The sequence below is a fragment of the Saccharomycodes ludwigii genome, chromosome IV (assembly GCF_020623625.1).
Source record: "Saccharomycodes ludwigii strain NBRC 1722 chromosome IV, whole genome shotgun sequence".
NCBI lineage: Eukaryota > Fungi > Ascomycota > Saccharomycetes > Saccharomycodales > Saccharomycodaceae > Saccharomycodes > Saccharomycodes ludwigii.
Window position 1 is genome coordinate 17,023 of NC_060203.1, and position 19,138 is coordinate 36,160.

General features: G+C 32.3%; 6 protein-coding genes across 6 annotated transcripts; 1 reads left to right on the forward strand and 5 right to left on the reverse strand.

Annotated features, from left to right (window-relative positions):
- Positions 1 to 659: 659 nt before the first annotated feature.
- On the reverse strand, positions 660 to 6,251 carry SCDLUD_003058 (uncharacterized protein; the record flags this gene model as incomplete). Its single annotated transcript, XM_046081365.1, has 1 exon — positions 660 to 6,251. The coding sequence occupies one exon, from the start codon at positions 6,249 to 6,251 to the stop codon at positions 660 to 662; it is 5,592 nt and encodes a 1,863-aa protein (XP_045934024.1).
- Positions 6,252 to 8,975: 2,724 nt separating this feature from the next.
- SCDLUD_003059 (uncharacterized protein) lies at positions 8,976 to 9,296 on the reverse strand (the record flags this gene model as incomplete). The annotated part of the gene is made up of 1 exon (XM_046081366.1): positions 8,976 to 9,296. One exon carries the CDS (start codon positions 9,294 to 9,296, stop codon positions 8,976 to 8,978), a length of 321 nt encoding a protein of 106 aa, XP_045934025.1.
- A 1,760-nt stretch (positions 9,297 to 11,056) lies between these two features.
- On the forward strand, positions 11,057 to 11,731 carry SCDLUD_003060 (uncharacterized protein; the record flags this gene model as incomplete). Its single annotated transcript, XM_046081587.1, has 1 exon — positions 11,057 to 11,731. The coding sequence occupies one exon, from the start codon at positions 11,057 to 11,059 to the stop codon at positions 11,729 to 11,731; it is 675 nt and encodes a 224-aa protein (XP_045934026.1).
- A 1,683-nt stretch (positions 11,732 to 13,414) lies between these two features.
- SCDLUD_003061 (uncharacterized protein) lies at positions 13,415 to 13,789 on the reverse strand (the record flags this gene model as incomplete). The annotated part of the gene is made up of 1 exon (XM_046076925.1): positions 13,415 to 13,789. One exon carries the CDS (start codon positions 13,787 to 13,789, stop codon positions 13,415 to 13,417), a length of 375 nt encoding a protein of 124 aa, XP_045934027.1.
- Positions 13,790 to 15,367: 1,578 nt separating this feature from the next.
- On the reverse strand, positions 15,368 to 16,225 carry SCDLUD_003062 (class I SAM-dependent methyltransferase; the record flags this gene model as incomplete). Its single annotated transcript, XM_046081588.1, has 1 exon — positions 15,368 to 16,225. The coding sequence occupies one exon, from the start codon at positions 16,223 to 16,225 to the stop codon at positions 15,368 to 15,370; it is 858 nt and encodes a 285-aa protein (XP_045934028.1).
- An 850-nt stretch (positions 16,226 to 17,075) lies between these two features.
- SCDLUD_003063 (NMT1/THI5 family protein) lies at positions 17,076 to 18,104 on the reverse strand (the record flags this gene model as incomplete). The annotated part of the gene is made up of 1 exon (XM_046081487.1): positions 17,076 to 18,104. One exon carries the CDS (start codon positions 18,102 to 18,104, stop codon positions 17,076 to 17,078), a length of 1,029 nt encoding a protein of 342 aa, XP_045934029.1.
- Positions 18,105 to 19,138: the final 1,034 nt, after the last annotated feature.

The following is a 19,138-nucleotide window of genomic DNA, read 5'->3' on the forward strand; positions in this document are numbered from 1 at the left end:
TCGTCTTTCGATATAAGCTTATGATTATACATTGTGATAAAGCAAGCACTTATATGAACTAATTATTAACAAACACTTGACTTATGGAATAATAAAAAAATAGAGCTTGTTAACTAAAGAATAATATATATGAAGGGAAACTTGATCACCAATCATGTTACAAATAAACATCGATTTTATAGAATCTGGGCAGACTTATAAGCTTGGAATTATTGGTTCAAAAAACACAACATAAATTATCTCATTGATCGAGTATTTACTTCCAAAAAAATAGATCTATCTTATTCTTTATAGTTTAAGACACTTTTCTTCACTATTATTATTACACTTTTGAACTCAGCGATAGAAGAAGAATTAAAATAAAAAATTCAGTATGAGAAACAAGAAAGAAAATAATATTCCAATGTTATCAATAAATAATCAGAAAAAAAAAATTTATTAGAAATAAAAACAACTTACAGTATGAAAACTAAATTGATTTAATGGTATTAAAATAACGAACTATAAAATAATACAAAAAAACAGACAATATCAAAGTTGAATGAAATAAAGACAAAAAAACATTATGAACTCAAAAAAATAACCGACGAACTTAAAAAAAAAATAAACTAAACATATCAGATACGATTGGAAACAAATATTTGTTTACAAAAGTGAGTTTAAAATAAATTGAAAAATAAAACAAATAAAGTAAAGGACATCTTGAAAGTCGATATTCTGTTTGAAACAGCACCAGCTTGGTAAATAGAAATTAATCCACTAGATCCTGGTTGAGATTGAATACTTTGAACTTCAATACCAGTTGTACTAGAAACAGTTTCTGATTGAATAGTAGTAGTAATAACTTTGCTACCAGATGTGGTCTTGGTAATAACATTGTCGGAATTACCAGAGTTACCATTGGCACTCTTGGTAACAGTGGTATAAACAGAACCAGAAGAAATAGTCTCGAAATATTCACTAGCATTGCCTGGAGAACCTGATCCGTTTTCATTATTATTGTTTGGAACAATAGTAGATGTAATAACAGATGTGATGGTACTACCTGATGTAGTGTACACGCTAGTCTTGGTAACAGTAACTGGTGTATTACCAGTTTCGGAACTACCAGATCCACCATTGTTGTTGTTGTTATTTGGAACAATAGTAGAGGTGATAGTAGCAGTAATGGTGCTACCAGATGTAGTGTACACACTAGTCTTAGTAACAGTAACTGGTGTATTAGCAGTTTCGGAACTACCAGATCCACCGTTGTTGTTGTTGTTGTTTGGAACAATAGTAGAGGTGATAGTGGCAGTAATGGTACTACCAGATGTGGTAAACACACTAGTCTTAGTAACAGTAACTGGTGTATTACCAGTTTCGGAACTACCAGATCCACCATTGTTGTTGTTGTTATTTGGAACAATAGTAGAGGTGATAGTAGCAGTAATGGTGCTACCAGATGTAGTGTACACGCTAGTCTTGGTAACAGTAACTGGTGTATTACCAGTTTCGGAACTACCAGATCCACCATTGTTGTTGTTGTTATTTGGAACAATAGTAGAGGTGATAGTAGCAGTAATGGTGCTACCAGATGTAGTGTACACACTAGTCTTAGTAACAGTAACTGGTGTATTAGCAGTTTCGGAACTACCAGATCCACCATTGTTGTTGTTGTTATTTGGAACAATAGTAGAGGTGATAGTAGCAGTAATGGTGCTACCAGATGTAGTGTACACGCTAGTCTTGGTAACAGTAACTGGTGTATTACCAGTTTCGGAACTACCAGATCCACCATTGTTGTTGTTGTTATTTGGAACAATAGTAGAGGTGATAGTAGCAGTAATGGTACTTCCAGATGTAGTGAATACACTAGTCTTAGTAACAGTAACTGGTGTATTGGAAGTCTCAGAACTAACGGAATAAACCTCGGAACCGGAATTGTTAGAACCACCATTATTGTTGTTGCTATTGTTTGGAACAGTGGTGGTAGTAGCATCGCATGTGACAATAGTCGAGGTTATGGTTCTGCCAGATGTAACAATCACAGTAGTTCTTGTAACACTAGAAGGCAATCCAGGTGTCTCAGTAGTTGGATTAACTGGAGAAACAGTTTCAGAAGTAAAGGTAGTACCTGGAATAGTAGTCAATGGAGATGATTTAGAGCTAGTAGTATTGAAATAACCAAATCCTGGTGTTTCAACGTAAATGATAGTGGAAGTGGTAGACAATCCATTAGAGCCAGTGGTAGTAAATATAGTAATTAAATAAGTTGAGGTAAATGAACCAGTCCAAAAAGTATAAGTGGTACTAACACCATTAAATTCTGGAGTCTCAACTGTGTAGGTGGTAGAGGTGGTTGGTTTGCCATCAGTACCAGTAGTTGTAACTACAGTAGTACCAATAGTGGAAGTGTATGTACCAGTCCATGGTGTGTACGTAGTTGTAACACCGTTGGTTTCTGGAGTCTCAACTGTGTAGGTGGTAGAGGTGGTTGGTTTGCCATCAGTACCAGTAGTTGTAACTACAGTAGTGCCAATAGTGGAAGTAATTGTACCAGTCCATGGAACATAAGTGGTGGTAACACCGTTGGTTTCTGGAGTCTCAACTGTGTAAGTGGTAGAGGTGGTTGGCTTACCATCAGTACCAGTAGTTGTAACTACAGTAGTGCCAATAGTGGAAGTAATTGTACCAGTCCATGGAACATAAGTGGTGGTAACACCGTTGGTTTCTGGAGTCTCAACTGTGTAGGTGGTAGAGGTGGTTGGTTTGCCATCAGTACCAGTAGTTGTAACTACAGTAGTGCCAATAGTAGATGTGTAGGTACCAGTCCATGGAGTATAGGTAGTTCTGACACCGTTGGTTTCTGGAGTCTCAACTGTGTAGGTGGTAGAGGTGGTTGGTTTGCCATCAGTACCAGTAGTAGTAACTACAGTAGTGCCAATAGTGGAAGTGTATGTACCAGTCCATGGTGTGTACGTAGTTGTAACACCGTTGGTTTCTGGAGTCTCAACTGTGTAGGTGGTAGAGGTGGTTGGTTTGCCATCAGTACCAGTAGTTGTAACTACAGTAGTGCCAATAGTGGAAGTAATTGTACCAGTCCATGGAGTATAGGTAGTTGTGACACCGTTGGTTTCTGGAGTCTCAACTGTGTAGGTGGTAGAGGTGGTTGGTTTGCCATCAGTACCAGTAGTAGTAACTACAGTAGTGCCAATAGTGGAAGTGTATGTACCAGTCCATGGTGTGTACGTAGTTGTAACACCGTTGGTTTCTGGAGTCTCAACTGTGTAGGTGGTAGATGTGGTTGGTTTGCCATCAGTACCAGTAGTTGTAACTACAGTAGTGCCAATAGTGGAAGTGTATGTACCGGTCCATGGTGTGTAGGTAGTAGTAGTACCTTCAACTTCTGGAGTCTCAACTGTGTAGATAGTAGAGGTGGTTGTAATACCATCTGCACCAACACTGGTGGTAACACTGGTACCAATAGTGGAAGTGTATGTACCGGTCCATGGTGTGTAAGTGGTAGTAGTACCTTCAACTTCTGGAGTCTCAACTGTGTAGATGGTGGAAGTAGTTGGAATACCATCTGATCCAACACTGGTGGTAACACTGGTACCAATAGTGGAAGTGTATGTACCAGTCCATGGTGTGTACGTAGTTGTAACACCGTTGGTTTCTGGAGTCTCAACTGTGTAGGTGGTAGAGGTGGTTGGTTTGCCATCAGTACCAGTAGTTGTAACTACAGTAGTGCCAATAGTGGAAGTAATTGTACCAGTCCATGGAGTATAGGTAGTTGTGACACCGTTGGTTTCTGGAGTCTCAACTGTGTAGGTGGTAGAGGTGGTTGGTTTGCCATCAGTACCAGTAGTAGTAACTACAGTAGTGCCAATAGTGGAAGTGTATGTACCAGTCCATGGTGTGTACGTAGTTGTAACACCGTTGGTTTCTGGAGTCTCAACTGTGTAGGTGGTAGATGTGGTTGGTTTGCCATCAGTACCAGTAGTTGTAACTACAGTAGTGCCAATAGTGGAAGTGTATGTACCGGTCCATGGTGTGTAGGTAGTAGTAGTACCTTCAACTTCTGGAGTCTCAACTGTGTAGATAGTAGAGGTGGTTGTAATACCATCTGCACCAACACTGGTGGTAACACTGGTACCAATAGTGGAAGTGTATGTACCGGTCCATGGTGTGTAAGTGGTAGTAGTACCTTCAACTTCTGGAGTCTCAACTGTGTAGATGGTGGAAGTAGTTGGAATACCATCTGATCCAACACTGGTGGTAACACTGGTACCAATAGTGGAAGTGTATGTACCAGTCCATGGTGTGTAAGTGGTAGTAGTACCTTCAACTTCTGGAGTCTCAACTGTGTAGATAGTAGAGGTGGTTGTAATACCATCTGCACCAACACTGGTGGTAACACTGGTACCAATAGTAGATGTGTATGTACCGGTCCATGGTGTGTAAGTGGTAGTAGTACCTTCAACTTCTGGAGTCTCAACTGTGTAGATGGTGGAAGTAGTTGGAATACCATCTGAACCAACACTGGTGGTAACACTGGTACCAATAGTGGAAGTGTATGTACCGGTCCATGGTGTGTAAGTGGTAGTAGTACCTTCAACTTCTGGAGTCTCAACTGTGTAGATAGTAGAGGTTGTTGGAATACCATCTGAACCAACACTGGTGGTAACACTGGTACCAATAGTGGAAGTGTATGTACCGGTCCATGGTGTGTAAGTGGTAGTAGTACCTTCAACTTCTGGAGTCTCAACTGTGTAGATGGTGGAAGTAGTTGGAATACCATCTGAACCAACACTGGTGGTAACACTGGTACCAATAGTGGAAGTGTATGTACCGGTCCATGGTGTGTAGGTAGTAGTAGTACCTTCAACTTCTGGAGTCTCAACTGTGTAGATAGTGGAGGTAGTTGGAATACCATCTGAACCAACACTGGTGGTAACACTGGTACCAATAGTGGATGTGTATGTACCGGTCCATGGTGTGTAAGTGGTAGTAGTACCTTCAACTTCTGGAGTCTCAACTGTGTAGATAGTAGAGGTGGTTGTAATACCATCTGCACCAACACTGGTGGTAACATTAGTACCAATAGTAGATGTGTATGTACCGGTCCATGGTGTGTAAGTAGTAGTAGTACCTTCAACTTCTGGAGTCTCAACTGTGTAGATGGTGGAAGTGGTTGTAATACCATCTGCACCAACACTGGTGGTAACACTGGTACCAATAGTAGATGTGTATGTACCGGTCCATGGTGTGTAAGTAGTAGTAGTACCTTCAACTTCTGGAGTCTCAACTGTGTAGATAGTAGAGGTTGTTGGAATACCATCTGATCCAATACTGGTGGTTAAACTAGTACCAATAGTAGATGTATATGTGCCAGTCCATGGTGTGTATGTGGTGGTAACATCTTCAGCAGCTGGACAATATGACTCTTCTTCATCAAAGGTAAATATATAATTGGTCATATCATCAAGAAGAGTTCCATCGGGCAAACTTATTGTAAAAAACAAACTTGCTTTAGTAATTGCGTTTGAAAATACAATTCTTATTGGATAGTATGACCCAGCGTTCATTGTTATTTTAGCCACAGCATAATTTTGTATTCCCACATGCCAATTTTTAATTGCATCCACCAAAAAATTAGTTGTTGATGCAGTAATATCATTTTGCTGACAACATCCAAATGCATTTTCGCCGAACAACAAGCCAGCAGAATCATCAACATATCCTAATGTAAAGGTGTAAGAACCAGTTTGTGGTGCTAAAAAGTAACCAGTAAGTTCCATTGTAAAATTAGTGAATGTTGTATTGTAATCAAAAATTACTGGTAAAGTGTAAGGAAGTTGGTTATCATTATAACAAAGTGTAGCATCATGTCCATATTGATATGGACAATGCCAATTTGTTCCTTGTTGATCAGGTTCACCGTTACAGAGGTAGTACTGAGATGGATCATTTTCATTATATTGACAAGGAAATCCTGACTGAATTATGACGGAGGTAATACCATTTTGCTCGTGATAAGGTTTTGAATTTTGATAATAGCCATATGCCATATATTCTCTACTTGTATAAGTTGTTGTATCGTAAATATTATAGGGAAACCATCTCACCTTAAACCCATTACTAGGTTTTGAAATCGGATTACAACCACCATTGGAATCAACCGCTGCTTGGACATAAATGTTTTTTGACCATTGTAATAAAAAAAGGACTAATATTAAAACCCCTTGTTTATAATTACTAGTTAACATTCCCGTTAATTACCAAAAGTTGTTTTTCTTTTTGAATTTTTTTGATTTAATTTATACTTGGAAAATTTGAATTATTAAATGTTGAAAATAGAAATTAAAAAAACTAAATACTCAAAAATGTTTCTATTTATATAATAATTTTCTTTTTTATATCTATTAAAAATTTAAAATCAATTTGTATCTTAATTTTAGTTTTATTTTTTTAAACGCAAAAAAAATAATTTCCATTGTGTTTTAAGATAAAAAAAAAATTCAGATACAATTGATTTTATTTCAATTGTCTGTTTTCACTTACAAAAATCATACAGTAAAATAAATATCATAATGTAATATTTATATTTTCAATTTTGTATACATTTTTCGATTTTTTAACCAGAACGAATGTAGAATACTTTAATTGTTTTCACTTAAAAAAAATTTTTTTTTATTAGGGTTAAATTATTTAGTGTTAATTAAAAAAGGCTTTCAACATGAATAAAAGAATTAAATTGTGTGAGTAAATTTCAATAAAAATCACATATTTACTATATATATAATCACTTTGCGGCTTTAATTGTTATTTTACAGTTTATTTTCTTTTTGTTTCTGAAATACCCCAACTTTCTTTTGTGAAAATAGTGTGGTTTTGACCAATTCGAGAAACATGAAAAGAAAAGTGTTCCATTATATTTATATTGTTAATAATTTTTCAACAAACTTTTTTGTTTTTTTTCTTTTTTGATGATGTGCCGTTCGTCATTTTCCAAAAATGAAAAAAAAAAATTTTTTTTGTTTTTAAGCGTGAACATTTTATATACGACATAATTTTTTTTTCCTTTTCCATTTTTCTGTTCTGCATGAAGGAAAAAAAAAAATATTAGACAGACTAAGAAATTAACACACACGGAGATATTTATTTGCGCGCGTAAATTAAATGAAAAAGAAAAAAAAATCGGATATTATATAGATGAGTATTATGCAAAGAATCGGAATAACTACTAAATTCCCCATCAAACAGTTTAGTGGATTATATCAGAATATAACCAAACACTGCTGACAAATAAAAGTTAGACAAGTTCCTATTAAATTATCCCTCTTTAAAAAATTCAGATTTTACAATTATATTATAATTTGTGATAGTAACATAGCATCTAATAAGTGGCCATGTTGATATTTATTTATAAGTTATTAACGTTCTAAAAACTTGGCAAAAAGAAAATATTGGGGAAAATTGAACTCATATAACTAAACATATCTTTTCTATTTAGTTTATCATGCATTATATGTGTTTTTAGTACTCTATACTAATTCTTCTTTCCCCTTCTATAATATTTAAATACTTAATATTATATATAGAACATTTTGATTGATATATTTTTAATCTCAATGATTCGTCTTTTAGGTAACAATCATACACTTCTTTCTGTTAAACTAAGTTTAATAACCTCTATTTTTATTAAAAATAAAAAAGTTTTAAAAAAAAACTTGCTATTAAAACAATACTGAGCAAAAATATAAATGCTCATTTAATATATATTTATATTTACCTATGACTAAGATAATATATATATCATTCCTCGTCGAGATTTTTTTATGATTGTTATTTTTTTATTTAAAAAGACCTAATATATTTCGTTATTATCAGAGCTTTGAATATTTATAATGATAAATATTTGTTTATAACAATAATAATAATAGCGATTGTATCTATATAAAGCTTATAATTAAAAATAATACTACAAGTCTTTTTTTTTAAAGCACTGATTTAAAAATAGCAATATAAAATTTGATGTAATGTAACAAAAAACGTTAACTCTTCAACTATTTCCACGGAATTTAAAAATGGGTCATCTTGAAAATACATAAAAATTTTACAATAAAAAAAAAAAGAAAAAAAAAAAAAAAAAAAAGGAATTTTTGGATAAAAATTTATATTTCCTAACTCTTTTTTTACCATATTCAAAGACTTCTTGGTGCTCAAAGTTTTTTTGTTTTGTGATAAAAACCCTAATAAAAATACTTGCAGCTAATTAGCCTTATTCAAAAAATGTGCATTAAATGCTACGTAATGGTCATCAGTCCTTAAAGTCCAATAATCATGGATTGTTTGAATAGAATTGTCTTCCATAACCTTCGTGGTAAATCATTGAATAAACTGATCAACATTAAAGTCAATATTTCAATAATTGAGAACAATATTAAATTCCTTATTCATAGGTGTGAATAATTTTAAAACCGTCCTTTTTTCATACTTTTCATTCATTTGTGCTACTAGAGTATGAAATTATGTATATTTACGCGAATACAAAATGGACAAATCGTTACAGCTTTTAGCAAGTTCCTCAAGTGTTAATTTGCCTGTTCGTCCACTATTTTCAAAAATAGCAACTGGTGAATTTGTATTAACTAGTAATGTTGTTAATTTTTGCGATATAGATTTATCCCTTATTTCTTATTTTTTGGCCAGATAAGATGCTGGGTATTTTTTATTATTAACTAAATGCACAAATTTAAGATGGTTTGTTAAGGCGGAATTTGATGGTCCTTTTCTTTTTAATGAACGTTTAGTATTAAACCCAGGATGTTTACAAGTGAAATAAAATAGATCCTTATTACCAATTAACAATTCAGTTGCCAATTCTTTTTTTAATGTTGGCTTGAAATCCTGATATGTCCATGTTTCCCATTTACTGTTTAGTGCCGAATGTTTTGGATAACATCTCAAAGCTAGTACTTGTGATTCAGTTAACCCAGTATATTCAAATTCAGTGGTATTTTTTTTTCCCTCTTGTTACTGCTAACCAAGGCAGTACTAGTGATGGCAGTGGTGTGAATAGTATCAGTGTTGTTAACAGAATTATCAACAATGGTTTCTTCCAAATCATTCAAAGGAGCGGTACTAGCATTTGTAATAGCGATTGTTGTCTCAGATACACCTTCGTTGGTGGCATCAATGTCTTGAAGTGTTTCATAATCTTTCTTAGACTGTGTAACGTTATTTTGTGACATTTCTATCATATACTTTTTCTCTGGACATGATACGTGTTGTATTAATGAAGCTTTCATTCCAATTTATTTAAAAATTAGTATAGGGAAAAGATTTGGCGTTAAAACAAAAAAAAGGTATTGATAAACCTTGATATTAATTTTTTTTTTTTTTTAGTGATAAAGCTTTTAACCTATTAATAATGTGAACGAATTTATATAGAGAAAATGAGAAAATGCAAGGTTTTATGACAAAAAATGAGGAAATACAAAGTTTTTTCATATATTTTGGCAAGGTTATCGTATTTTGTCCGACAAGGGATTAGAAAGGATTACGGAATAAAGAATTGATCATGTTTTGCCTACACTTTTTATCCGCCCTAAATATTGTTTTATATATTCGCGTGGACGCACTCTTGGTCCACCGGTTTACAAAATTACGTACAATCGGACTATCGCTTCCACTTGAGAATTTAAAATGAGAAATTGTCTTCCCATTCTTTTTTGAAAACCCTAAGAATGCCTAAATGTAGATGAAGATAAGGATTATATATATATAATCAAAAAATTGAATAAACCTTTTAATAAGACGGTTGAAGACATCACGATCGATGTCATATCAAGACATTTAGAAACATTAGATACTACATTTAGTATCGATCATGGTCCCCATAAAATGCATGCTAAAAAGACTAAAAATCTACCCACCAGCTTCCTATATGGTAGTGGGAAAGTGGATAACATAAAGTATGGTGGTGAACAGTAACAAGACATTTCAATGATGTCCCAATACAATGACCCACCATCTGCAAGGACAAGAAGCCAATTATCACAAAAAAAAAGAGCAGCAGGGCCAAAGTGATAGTGGTTCAAATAAAAATTGTAGTCATCACCATAGTACTCGAAGTGACAGGACCAAGTGTTAGTGTCAGTTTTCAGATATGTCTAGTGGATTAGAAATATGGAATAAATACAGATACCTTGTGTTGCGTGGCGCCGTCAGGTTACCTAAAAGGAAATATCTCATCAGTGGTTCAACCAAATCAAATTAGAGCAATCATAAATTTAAGAAAACCTTTTCCTATTATTAATTTTCTTTCTTTTTTTCTTTCTTCCCCCTCAGATAAAATTTAGTCCTTCACGTGGTGTTTATAATCTTAGGAAATTAAATAAATTATTTATTTTATTATCATTATTATTGTTATTATTATTCTTGGTTCTATTTGTTTCTTTTGATTTTATTTTTCGACAAAAAAGGAAAAAAAGGGTAGTTGTTTTGTGGTAGGGGTAAAAAAAAAAAAAACACTTTATAAAAATAGTCGAGCCCTAATTGCTGTTGCTGTTTTAATCATATGCAATTTTTGTTTGTCAGATTAAAGCGTAGTGATTATTACTAATGCAGGATATTGAGCCTAAATCATTAAAGCGTAAAAAAATTATTCTAGACTTTTTTTTTTTTGTTATCTCTTCAAAAGCAAGTTCCGTATGATATTCAATATGGAAAGAAACCACATAGTAATAAATGCTTGAGGCATATTAGCTGTATTTTATATTTCTTCTCTTAAGATCATATCCTTGTTTATAATCCTATTACTAATACTATTTCTTTTCTTCTTTCAATTTCTAAAAAAAAAGCGGTTTTCTTAAGATCACAGCTTTGTTTATAATCCTATTTCTTTTTATCATTTTTTTTTCGTTATATAAATAGTACAATACAAAAAATTAATTTAATAGTAGCTCCTTCTGGATTTGCCTTTTTCAATACTTAGCAATGCATACTAGAATTAAAAGCTGGTAATAAATAAAACAAAATCAAATAACCATACAAATATATAGTAATAATGTGCGCTAGTAAATGTTGTAATACTGAAAAAAATATAAAGACATGTGAATGTTCAAACAAGATAAGCAAAGGTCCTGGATGCGTCTCTGAAGGTAACAAATTCGCTGACTGTGTCTGCGAAAGTGGTAAATTCGGTTGTGAAGATGGTAAATGTGTCTGCAAATGTGTTTGTAAGAATGGCAAATGTGTTTGTGAAGGTGGTGAATGTGTCTGCAAATGTGTCTGTAAGGATGGCAAATGTGTTTGTGAAGGTGGTGAATGTGTTTGTGAAGATGGAAAATGTGTCTGCAAATGTGTTTGTGAAGGTGGTGAATGTGTTTGTGAAGATGGAAAATGTGTCTGCAAATGTGTTTGTAAGGATGGTAAATGTGTTTGTAAGGATGGTAAATGTGTTTGTGAAGATAAAAAATGTGTCTGCAAATGTGTTTGTGAAGATAAAAAATGTGTCTGCAAATGTGTTTGTGAAGATGGCAAATGTGTTTGTAAGGATGGAAAATGCGTCTGTAAATGTGTTTGTGAAGGTGGTGAATGTGTCTGCAAATGTGTCTGTAAGGATGGCAAATGTGTTTGTGAAGATGGAAAATGTGTCTGCAAATGTGTTTGTGAAGGTGGTGAATGTGTTTGCAAATGTGTTTGTGAAGGTGGTGAATGTGTCTGCAAATGTGTTTGCTAATTTGCAAAAAAAGGTTCAAGGTGGATTTTTTCCCTCCATATCCAGCTTTATTTCAATATTTTCTTTGTACCCATTTTCTTTGATTTTGCCATTTTGCTTTAAATATAAATCAGTTTTATTTATTAATATAATTTGATCGTTAATGTCACATGTTGCTCTTATTTTATGGTTCTGCCGTTAGTCAATGAGTCAGCAACGTTTAATATTATTATTTTCTGCTAATAATTATTAATGGTGGTATTACCTTTTTTTTTTTTTTTTTTCTCGTCTCTAAAAAATATAAAATAATAATAAGTTTATACCTATGTCTTTATATATCATGGAAAGTGATTTACTCAAATTATTATTTGCTCAAATAATCAGTTCTTTATATAAGAGCAGTTTGAAAATATTTTAATATATTTTATTACACCTCAAAGGTATAACCCTAAATAATATATTTGATTTACACCCCATTTTGCCTTTGTCTTTTTAAAAAAGCTTTTATTTGTTTCCATGAAATATTGAGTCTATAAAGGAAGTCCGTGATAAAGACGGAAATAATATCAAATGGAGTTAGGGTGTAGACCGTGCTGTGTTGACCGCAGTTGTGCGCGAGCTAGCAGGCATTCTTAAGAATACGTGGGAAACTCATGACGCGAAAAAAAAATACCTTTAAAAAATATTAGTAACGAGCAAAAAAATATTAGTAACGAGCAAAACAATACTATAACAACAACAAATCTTGTGTACAATATATATCAAAGTTATTACTATACAGATAAAGTTGAAATAATAATTTTTCTTAATCTATCAAAAAAAAAATGACTTTATTTGAAATACTAATATTATTATAGCTAATGGCAGCTTTGTTTTTACTATTAGTGGAAATGGGCAGATTAGTGTTACTAGGAGAAGAGTAAGTCAAATCAGAATTGGAGGTAGAATTAGAAGTTGAATTAGAAGTAGAATTAGAAGTGGATTCAGAAGTGGAATTGGAAGTATAAGTACATCCAGATATAGAATTTGAAGTCATAAAACTATAATTATTGCCTGTTCCATAAAAAAATTCTTTATAAATCGTTTCAAAATTTGAATTTATCGCAGGCAAATTTTCACAGGTATTATTATTCATATCAACAATGTTATTATTAACAAGTGCCGTACTATTAAAATTGGTATTATTATTACCATCATCATCGTTACTATTAAATATTGCGACATGGTCCTCCAAATTTGAATTTATTTCACCCATTTCAGCAATCTTAAAAAAATCATTTAGTAATTTTACAATTATTTCCGATTCATTATCAGAATTACCAAATTCCAGATCAATAAATTTATAACTCGTCGATCCAAGTAAGGAAGTGGCAACTCTTAGCAAGTCATTGTTATTATACTTACTAGAATATTTCCCAAACTGCGCTTTGAAATCTTTTTCTCAATTACTATGTAAAACTTGAATCTTTATTAATCTATCAGTGATAGGTTGTAAAAACTTTAGCGAATTCATGAGCGAAACCATAACCAGAGGATAATGAGGTTCATTTTGAGAATAAAATAAAACTAAGTTTTGCAATATACTGGTTATTTTAAGCAATTCTTTCATAATTTGAAAATCTTTTTCTGTAAAAGCATCAGCCTTAATATCAATCGCTTTATATTCTGGGAGTACCAAAAACTCCTTTAATCCAAGGGCTCCATTTAAGGCATCATGCAATGAATTCCATCAAACATGGATATCCACTCTTTAGGTAATATCTCCCTCTTTAATTTTTGTAGAACAATATTTCTAAACATGTGGGTATGTTTAGGTGATCTTTTAAAACAAGTGTGGTGTATATTTATTTGGTTTAAAACATCTAAAATATCATCTTTATCATATTCTTCATCATCAAAAGTACATTCCACTTCACCATTTGCTAATATTTCAGGATCAATGCTCTCATATTCTTCCCTTTCGTCACCTCCAATATTATCTTGATAATATTTGTTTTCTGGCCTTTTTTTCTCTCTCTTTAAAGTTAAACCAAAAAATGATTTTGCAAAATAAAGAAGTACAATATAAAAAACATCCATTATAGTTAGTTTTGATATCTACAAAGGCATCATCTAAATGAGTGCAAATAAATTTACTTGATTTTATCGCAACCGCAGCATTATCAGATGTAAAATAAAGAGAATTCTTGGATAAAAAGCTATATTTCTTGACTATCTGTTTCCAACATTCAAAAGCCTCTTGATGATCAAATTTTTTCTGTGGTCAAAACCCTACTAAAAATACCTTCATTTCATTAGCCTTGTTTAAAAAATGTGCATTAAATGCAATATAATGATTACCAGCCTTTGAGATCCAAAAATCATGACATATTCCAATAAAATTATCTTCCACGGTGTTCCTAATAAAGTGTTGAATAAATCGTTACAGCTTTTAGCAAGTTCCTCAAGTGTTAATTTGCCTGTTCATCCACTATTTTCAAAAATAGCAACTGGTGAATTTGTATTAACTAGTAATGTTGTTAATTTTTGCGATATAGATTTATCTCTTATTTCTTATTTTTTGGCCAGATAAGATGCTGGGTATTTTTTATTATTAACTAAATGCCCAAATTTAAGATGGTTTGTTAAGGCGGAATTTGATGGTCCTTTTCTTTTTAATGAACGTTTAGTATTAAACCCAGGATGTTTACAAGTGAAATAAAACAGATCCTCATTACCAATTAACAATTCAGTTGCCAATTCTTTTTTTAATGTTGGCTTGAAATCCTGATATGTCCATGTTTCCCATTTACTGTTTAGTGCCGAATGTTTTGGATAACATCTCAAAGCTAGTACTTGTGATTCAGTTAACCCAGTATATTCAAATTCAGTGGTATTTTTTTTTCCCTCTTGTTACTGCTAACCAAGGCAGTACTAGTGATGGCAGTGGTGTGAATAGTATCAGTGTTGTTAACAGAATTATCAACAATGGTTTCTTTTAAATGAGTCAAAAAAATAGTATTAACACTTACAACAATGTTTGTTGCTTTAAACAAAATATCATTTGTGGTATTAGTGTTCTAAATTATTTCATAGTTTCTCTTGGTCTGTAAAATGTTGTTTTACGACATTTTTATTTACTTTTTTGTTTTTTTTTTGTTTTTTTTTTGTTTTTTTTTTTGTTTTTTTTTTTTTTTTTCCAAATATGGTTTGTTTTGTGTTAAGGAAATTACTAAAAGAAGAGAGAAAAAATTTAACGCTGAGATGCTAATTTAATAAAAGCAAAACCAAAAAAAAAAAAAAAAAAAAAAAAAAAAATGTTATTAATAATACAGATGGATTCGTATGGAGAACATGAGGAAATACGAGATTATCGTAGTTTGTCCGACAAGCAACCATAAAAAACACGGAACAAATAATTAATGTCCATATTTCCGTACACACCTTGGATCCACGTGATCATATTATTAATTTACCAGCTTGCAAAGACACACGTAATTGAACCACTTTTTACACATTTCATTCTTTTCATCTGAAAATTTAAACTGGGAATTTTTGTTTTTTTCTTCTGTTTTCCAAAAAAATATTAAAATCAATTCATTACACACAAAAAAAAAAAAAAAAAAAAAAAGGATATAAATATAAACGTAAATCTGAAACACAGATCACAAACCACTTTTACTTTCTAGCCAAAATATAAAAAGTTCCCCATTCAACTCTTAACTTAGTATCATCAGTCCAACCAAATTCTTCTTTCAACTCGCCAACAAACATATCAGCAATATTTTTCCCTTCTCCTCCATATTTTTGTTGCCAATTGTGGTAGGCACTCCAACTATACAAATATTTTCTAAAATCAGCCATGGTATAGTCATCTCTAGCAATTTGGAAAGCAGTCTTTTTGTTACTTTTCATTGGAACATAGTCAATTTTAATCACGTCTGAGAAAAGATCAGTTGGTAACTTAATATCCCTGCAAAAATTCCTCAAATATGATTTACCAGGCTGTTGCCAGCATGGGCCCATGTACCTATCATCGTCAAAAACAAATTTCTCATAAATTTCGTTTGCCTTTGGATAATCAAGAAATCTTGGTTCGACATAAGCCCAAATAGCCAACGTACCATTAGTTTTCAAAACTTTATAAGCTTCCTTGAAGAACTTGTCTGTATCAAACCAATGAATGGCTTCTGCACAAGTGATTAAATCAACTGAATCTGGTGGAAGAACAGAGCTCAGGTTTTCAGCTTTACAACACAAAAATTTTATAGTTTTGTCAGTGTTTTTTTGTTCAAATTCTTTTTTTAGTTCGTTAGCTGGTTCTAACATCTTACTTGAAGGATCGGTACCGACAACATGATGGAAGTATTTCAATAAAGGGAAAGTTCCAATACCAGTACCACAACCAACGTCAACTGCAGTTTCTCTTTCACCCTTATGATATGAAAGAATGGCGTTATATAAAGATTCAGGGTATGTTGGTCTGTTATCCTTGTAATGTTTTGAATCAAACTTTTGGTCTGCAAATGTAGACATTTTCTTTTTTTATTTTTTTTTTGAGGTTTTGTTAATATAGTGACAACTATGTAGTTTTTTTTCCTTAACAAAAGTGTAGGGTTTCAAAGTAGGGGATACATTTCATCAACAATAATCCACAGTAGATATCTTTTGGCCTTACTCCTTTTATATAATTAAATTACGAGGAATGGTCTTAAGATACAAAACAAATCTTAAAGTTTAGGAGCGATTATTTTTTTATTTTTAAGGGGTAAGATCAGATTTTCCTTGGCAGTTTTCGCCGGTACCGGCAGAACAAAAAGGTTCCGTTTGTTTACATAGATATATACCGTTTTATTATCTCAGTAATTCACAATTGTTTGTATAGTTTATATGATTTGTTGCCGCGCCACCATGTGATTTGTAGTAGATTTACACTCTAAACAAATAAGCTTGTACCTCTCTCCCCTTTTTAATGTTCATGTACGTCGTTTATTTTAGAATAAACACACAAGACGAGTACCCCTATATCGGTTGCTATCCGAACAACGCATATCCGTACATTTCGTACTTTTGCTTTTAAAAAGTATATTAAAAAAAAATATGATTCTTTCACGTTACTCACATTTTAATACTATTATTTTTTTCATAACAAACGAGGTTATATAAAAAAAGAGGTAATAAATCTAATTTAATCATAAAAAACAAAAGACTAACAAATTTCTTTTTTTTTTAATATTTTTTTTAGATAAGTGATTTGAAGTGCAAAAAAGAATACACTAGAAATCATTTCACCGCATTAAAAATCTTGCACAATACTTATTAAGAATGGCAGTTCATTAACACACACGTACATAATATTATATATACCAGTATATAAATCTATATTTCAATGTTTCAATGGAACAACTAATCTCTTGAAAGACCCCTCTTCTCTGCATTTTTCTTGGTGAATACCCATCAATCTTTGGGCTTCTAATGGGTCTTCCACTTCGTTGGGTTCTGGCCATGACAAATATTCATTGGTGTAATTGGACTTGTAATCCAATGGCAAAATCTCCAATCTCTTACCGTACCCAGTAACTTTTTTCCAATCACGATGCACATTGTACAAAGAACTGGAAAAGTAAGCAAAACATCTTTGGTATTGTTTGTAAGCCAAATCAGTATTCAATTGTGGCTTCAAATCTGTATATGTAGCCCAAGATTGTTCTGGGTGGTTCAAAACATCATCAGTGGCCTTTTTAATGGCAATCAAAAACTTTCTAACTTTGTCTCCATTCTTGGCCAAAAATTCATCATTACAAATGTACAAAATAGTACAGAAACAGCAACAACCCAAACAAGCCAACTTGTCAATTCTCAACATTTGAACATCAGTAACTGGTCTGCCCTGCTTTTTGCAGTATTCTTCCAATTCCACTTGTTGAATACATTCAATACCAATACCAGCATGAATCTTGCCCTCGATGATATATTTGGCAACATTCATACCACATCTAACAGCAGTGTAGTCGTTTGGTGTCATACCATAATGCTTGGTCAATTCGTCCAATTGGATCTTACCAAATTCACCAACATAACCAATCTTTTTACCCTTCAAAGATTGGAAATCTTCAGTGATACCGCTGCCTTTCAAGTACAATAACCCAGTGAATGGTTCGTCTAACAAAGAGGCAACAGAAGTAACAGGGAACCCTCTAGCTTTAGCGGCCAAAGTGTGAATCATAGCTTTCAAACCCATGTCGACTTTACCAGACCCAATTAATTCAGTTACATCGGATGGATTGCTTGGTTCCAAAATAGCAATATCTAAGCCTTGCTCTTTGAAGTATCCCTTGGTTTGAGCCAAATAAATTGGAATGTGGTATGCAGCAGCTTGCCAGTTAAGTAAAAAGGTGATTTTATCAGTGGACATTTTGTTCTTGTTTGTTCTTGTTTGTTGATCTTTGTGTTTTTAGAAAGGAAAGGAAAGGAAAGCAAATATCTTGATGATAATTATCCATGGCCTTTATATACGTTTCATTTTACATTTTTATTTGTTCATTTCCTCCCCTGTTGAGTAGAAGTATTCAAAAAAAAATAAAAGAACGTGGATTATAAATCTTTGTATTTTGAATTTATAAGCTATGCCTTAGAGGTATGTGTGCCTTATTACTGGATTTTATTTTTTGTTAGCATGTTTGTAAAGATGTCTAGTTTATTATTCAAATGTTTAAGGCAATTTTTTTTCTTATATTTTTTTTTTTTATTAGGCGCAGAAAAAAAAAATATAAAATTGTGTTGCATAATATTTTGATGTTGTAGGAAAAACCTAAATATACAAAGGAGAATGAATATTTTTTCTTCAAAGTATTTGAAAAAGGTTAATAACAGAGCATAAGAGAATATACATGATATACTTTAATATATTGACAAAGTTAGTTGTTTTTTAGTCACTTTTTATATGTAAAGATACACTTGTTTGAATATTATTATAAGGCTATAAGAATAAAATAAACTATTAGCAGATTCAAACCTTTTTCATCAATCTCTTAACAAAAAAAAAGGGGTTTGATACATTGCGGTTCGTTAGAATCATAATGCTGTACCAAAATCTTATTCTTAATATTTAAAATAAGATTTATTGGATTAAATTGGATATAGATTTTTATTCACTTGTTTATTTATAAAAATAATAACAAACACCCTAAAAAAGGGCAAAGTAAATGTCATCTTTTACAAGCGATAACCCCGTTAAGCACATGCTTAAAATATATTAAATTCTTATTTTTTTTTATTCATTATTACTAAATTTCCAAAAGAATTTTAGTGATAAACCGATTAAGATACCATGTCACATCTTTTGAGACATTTCTTTATGGAAAATAATAGATATATTAAAAAAAAAATCATTTACTTTTATTATCAACTCATATCATACATATAAGCACTTATACACCCATTGTTATG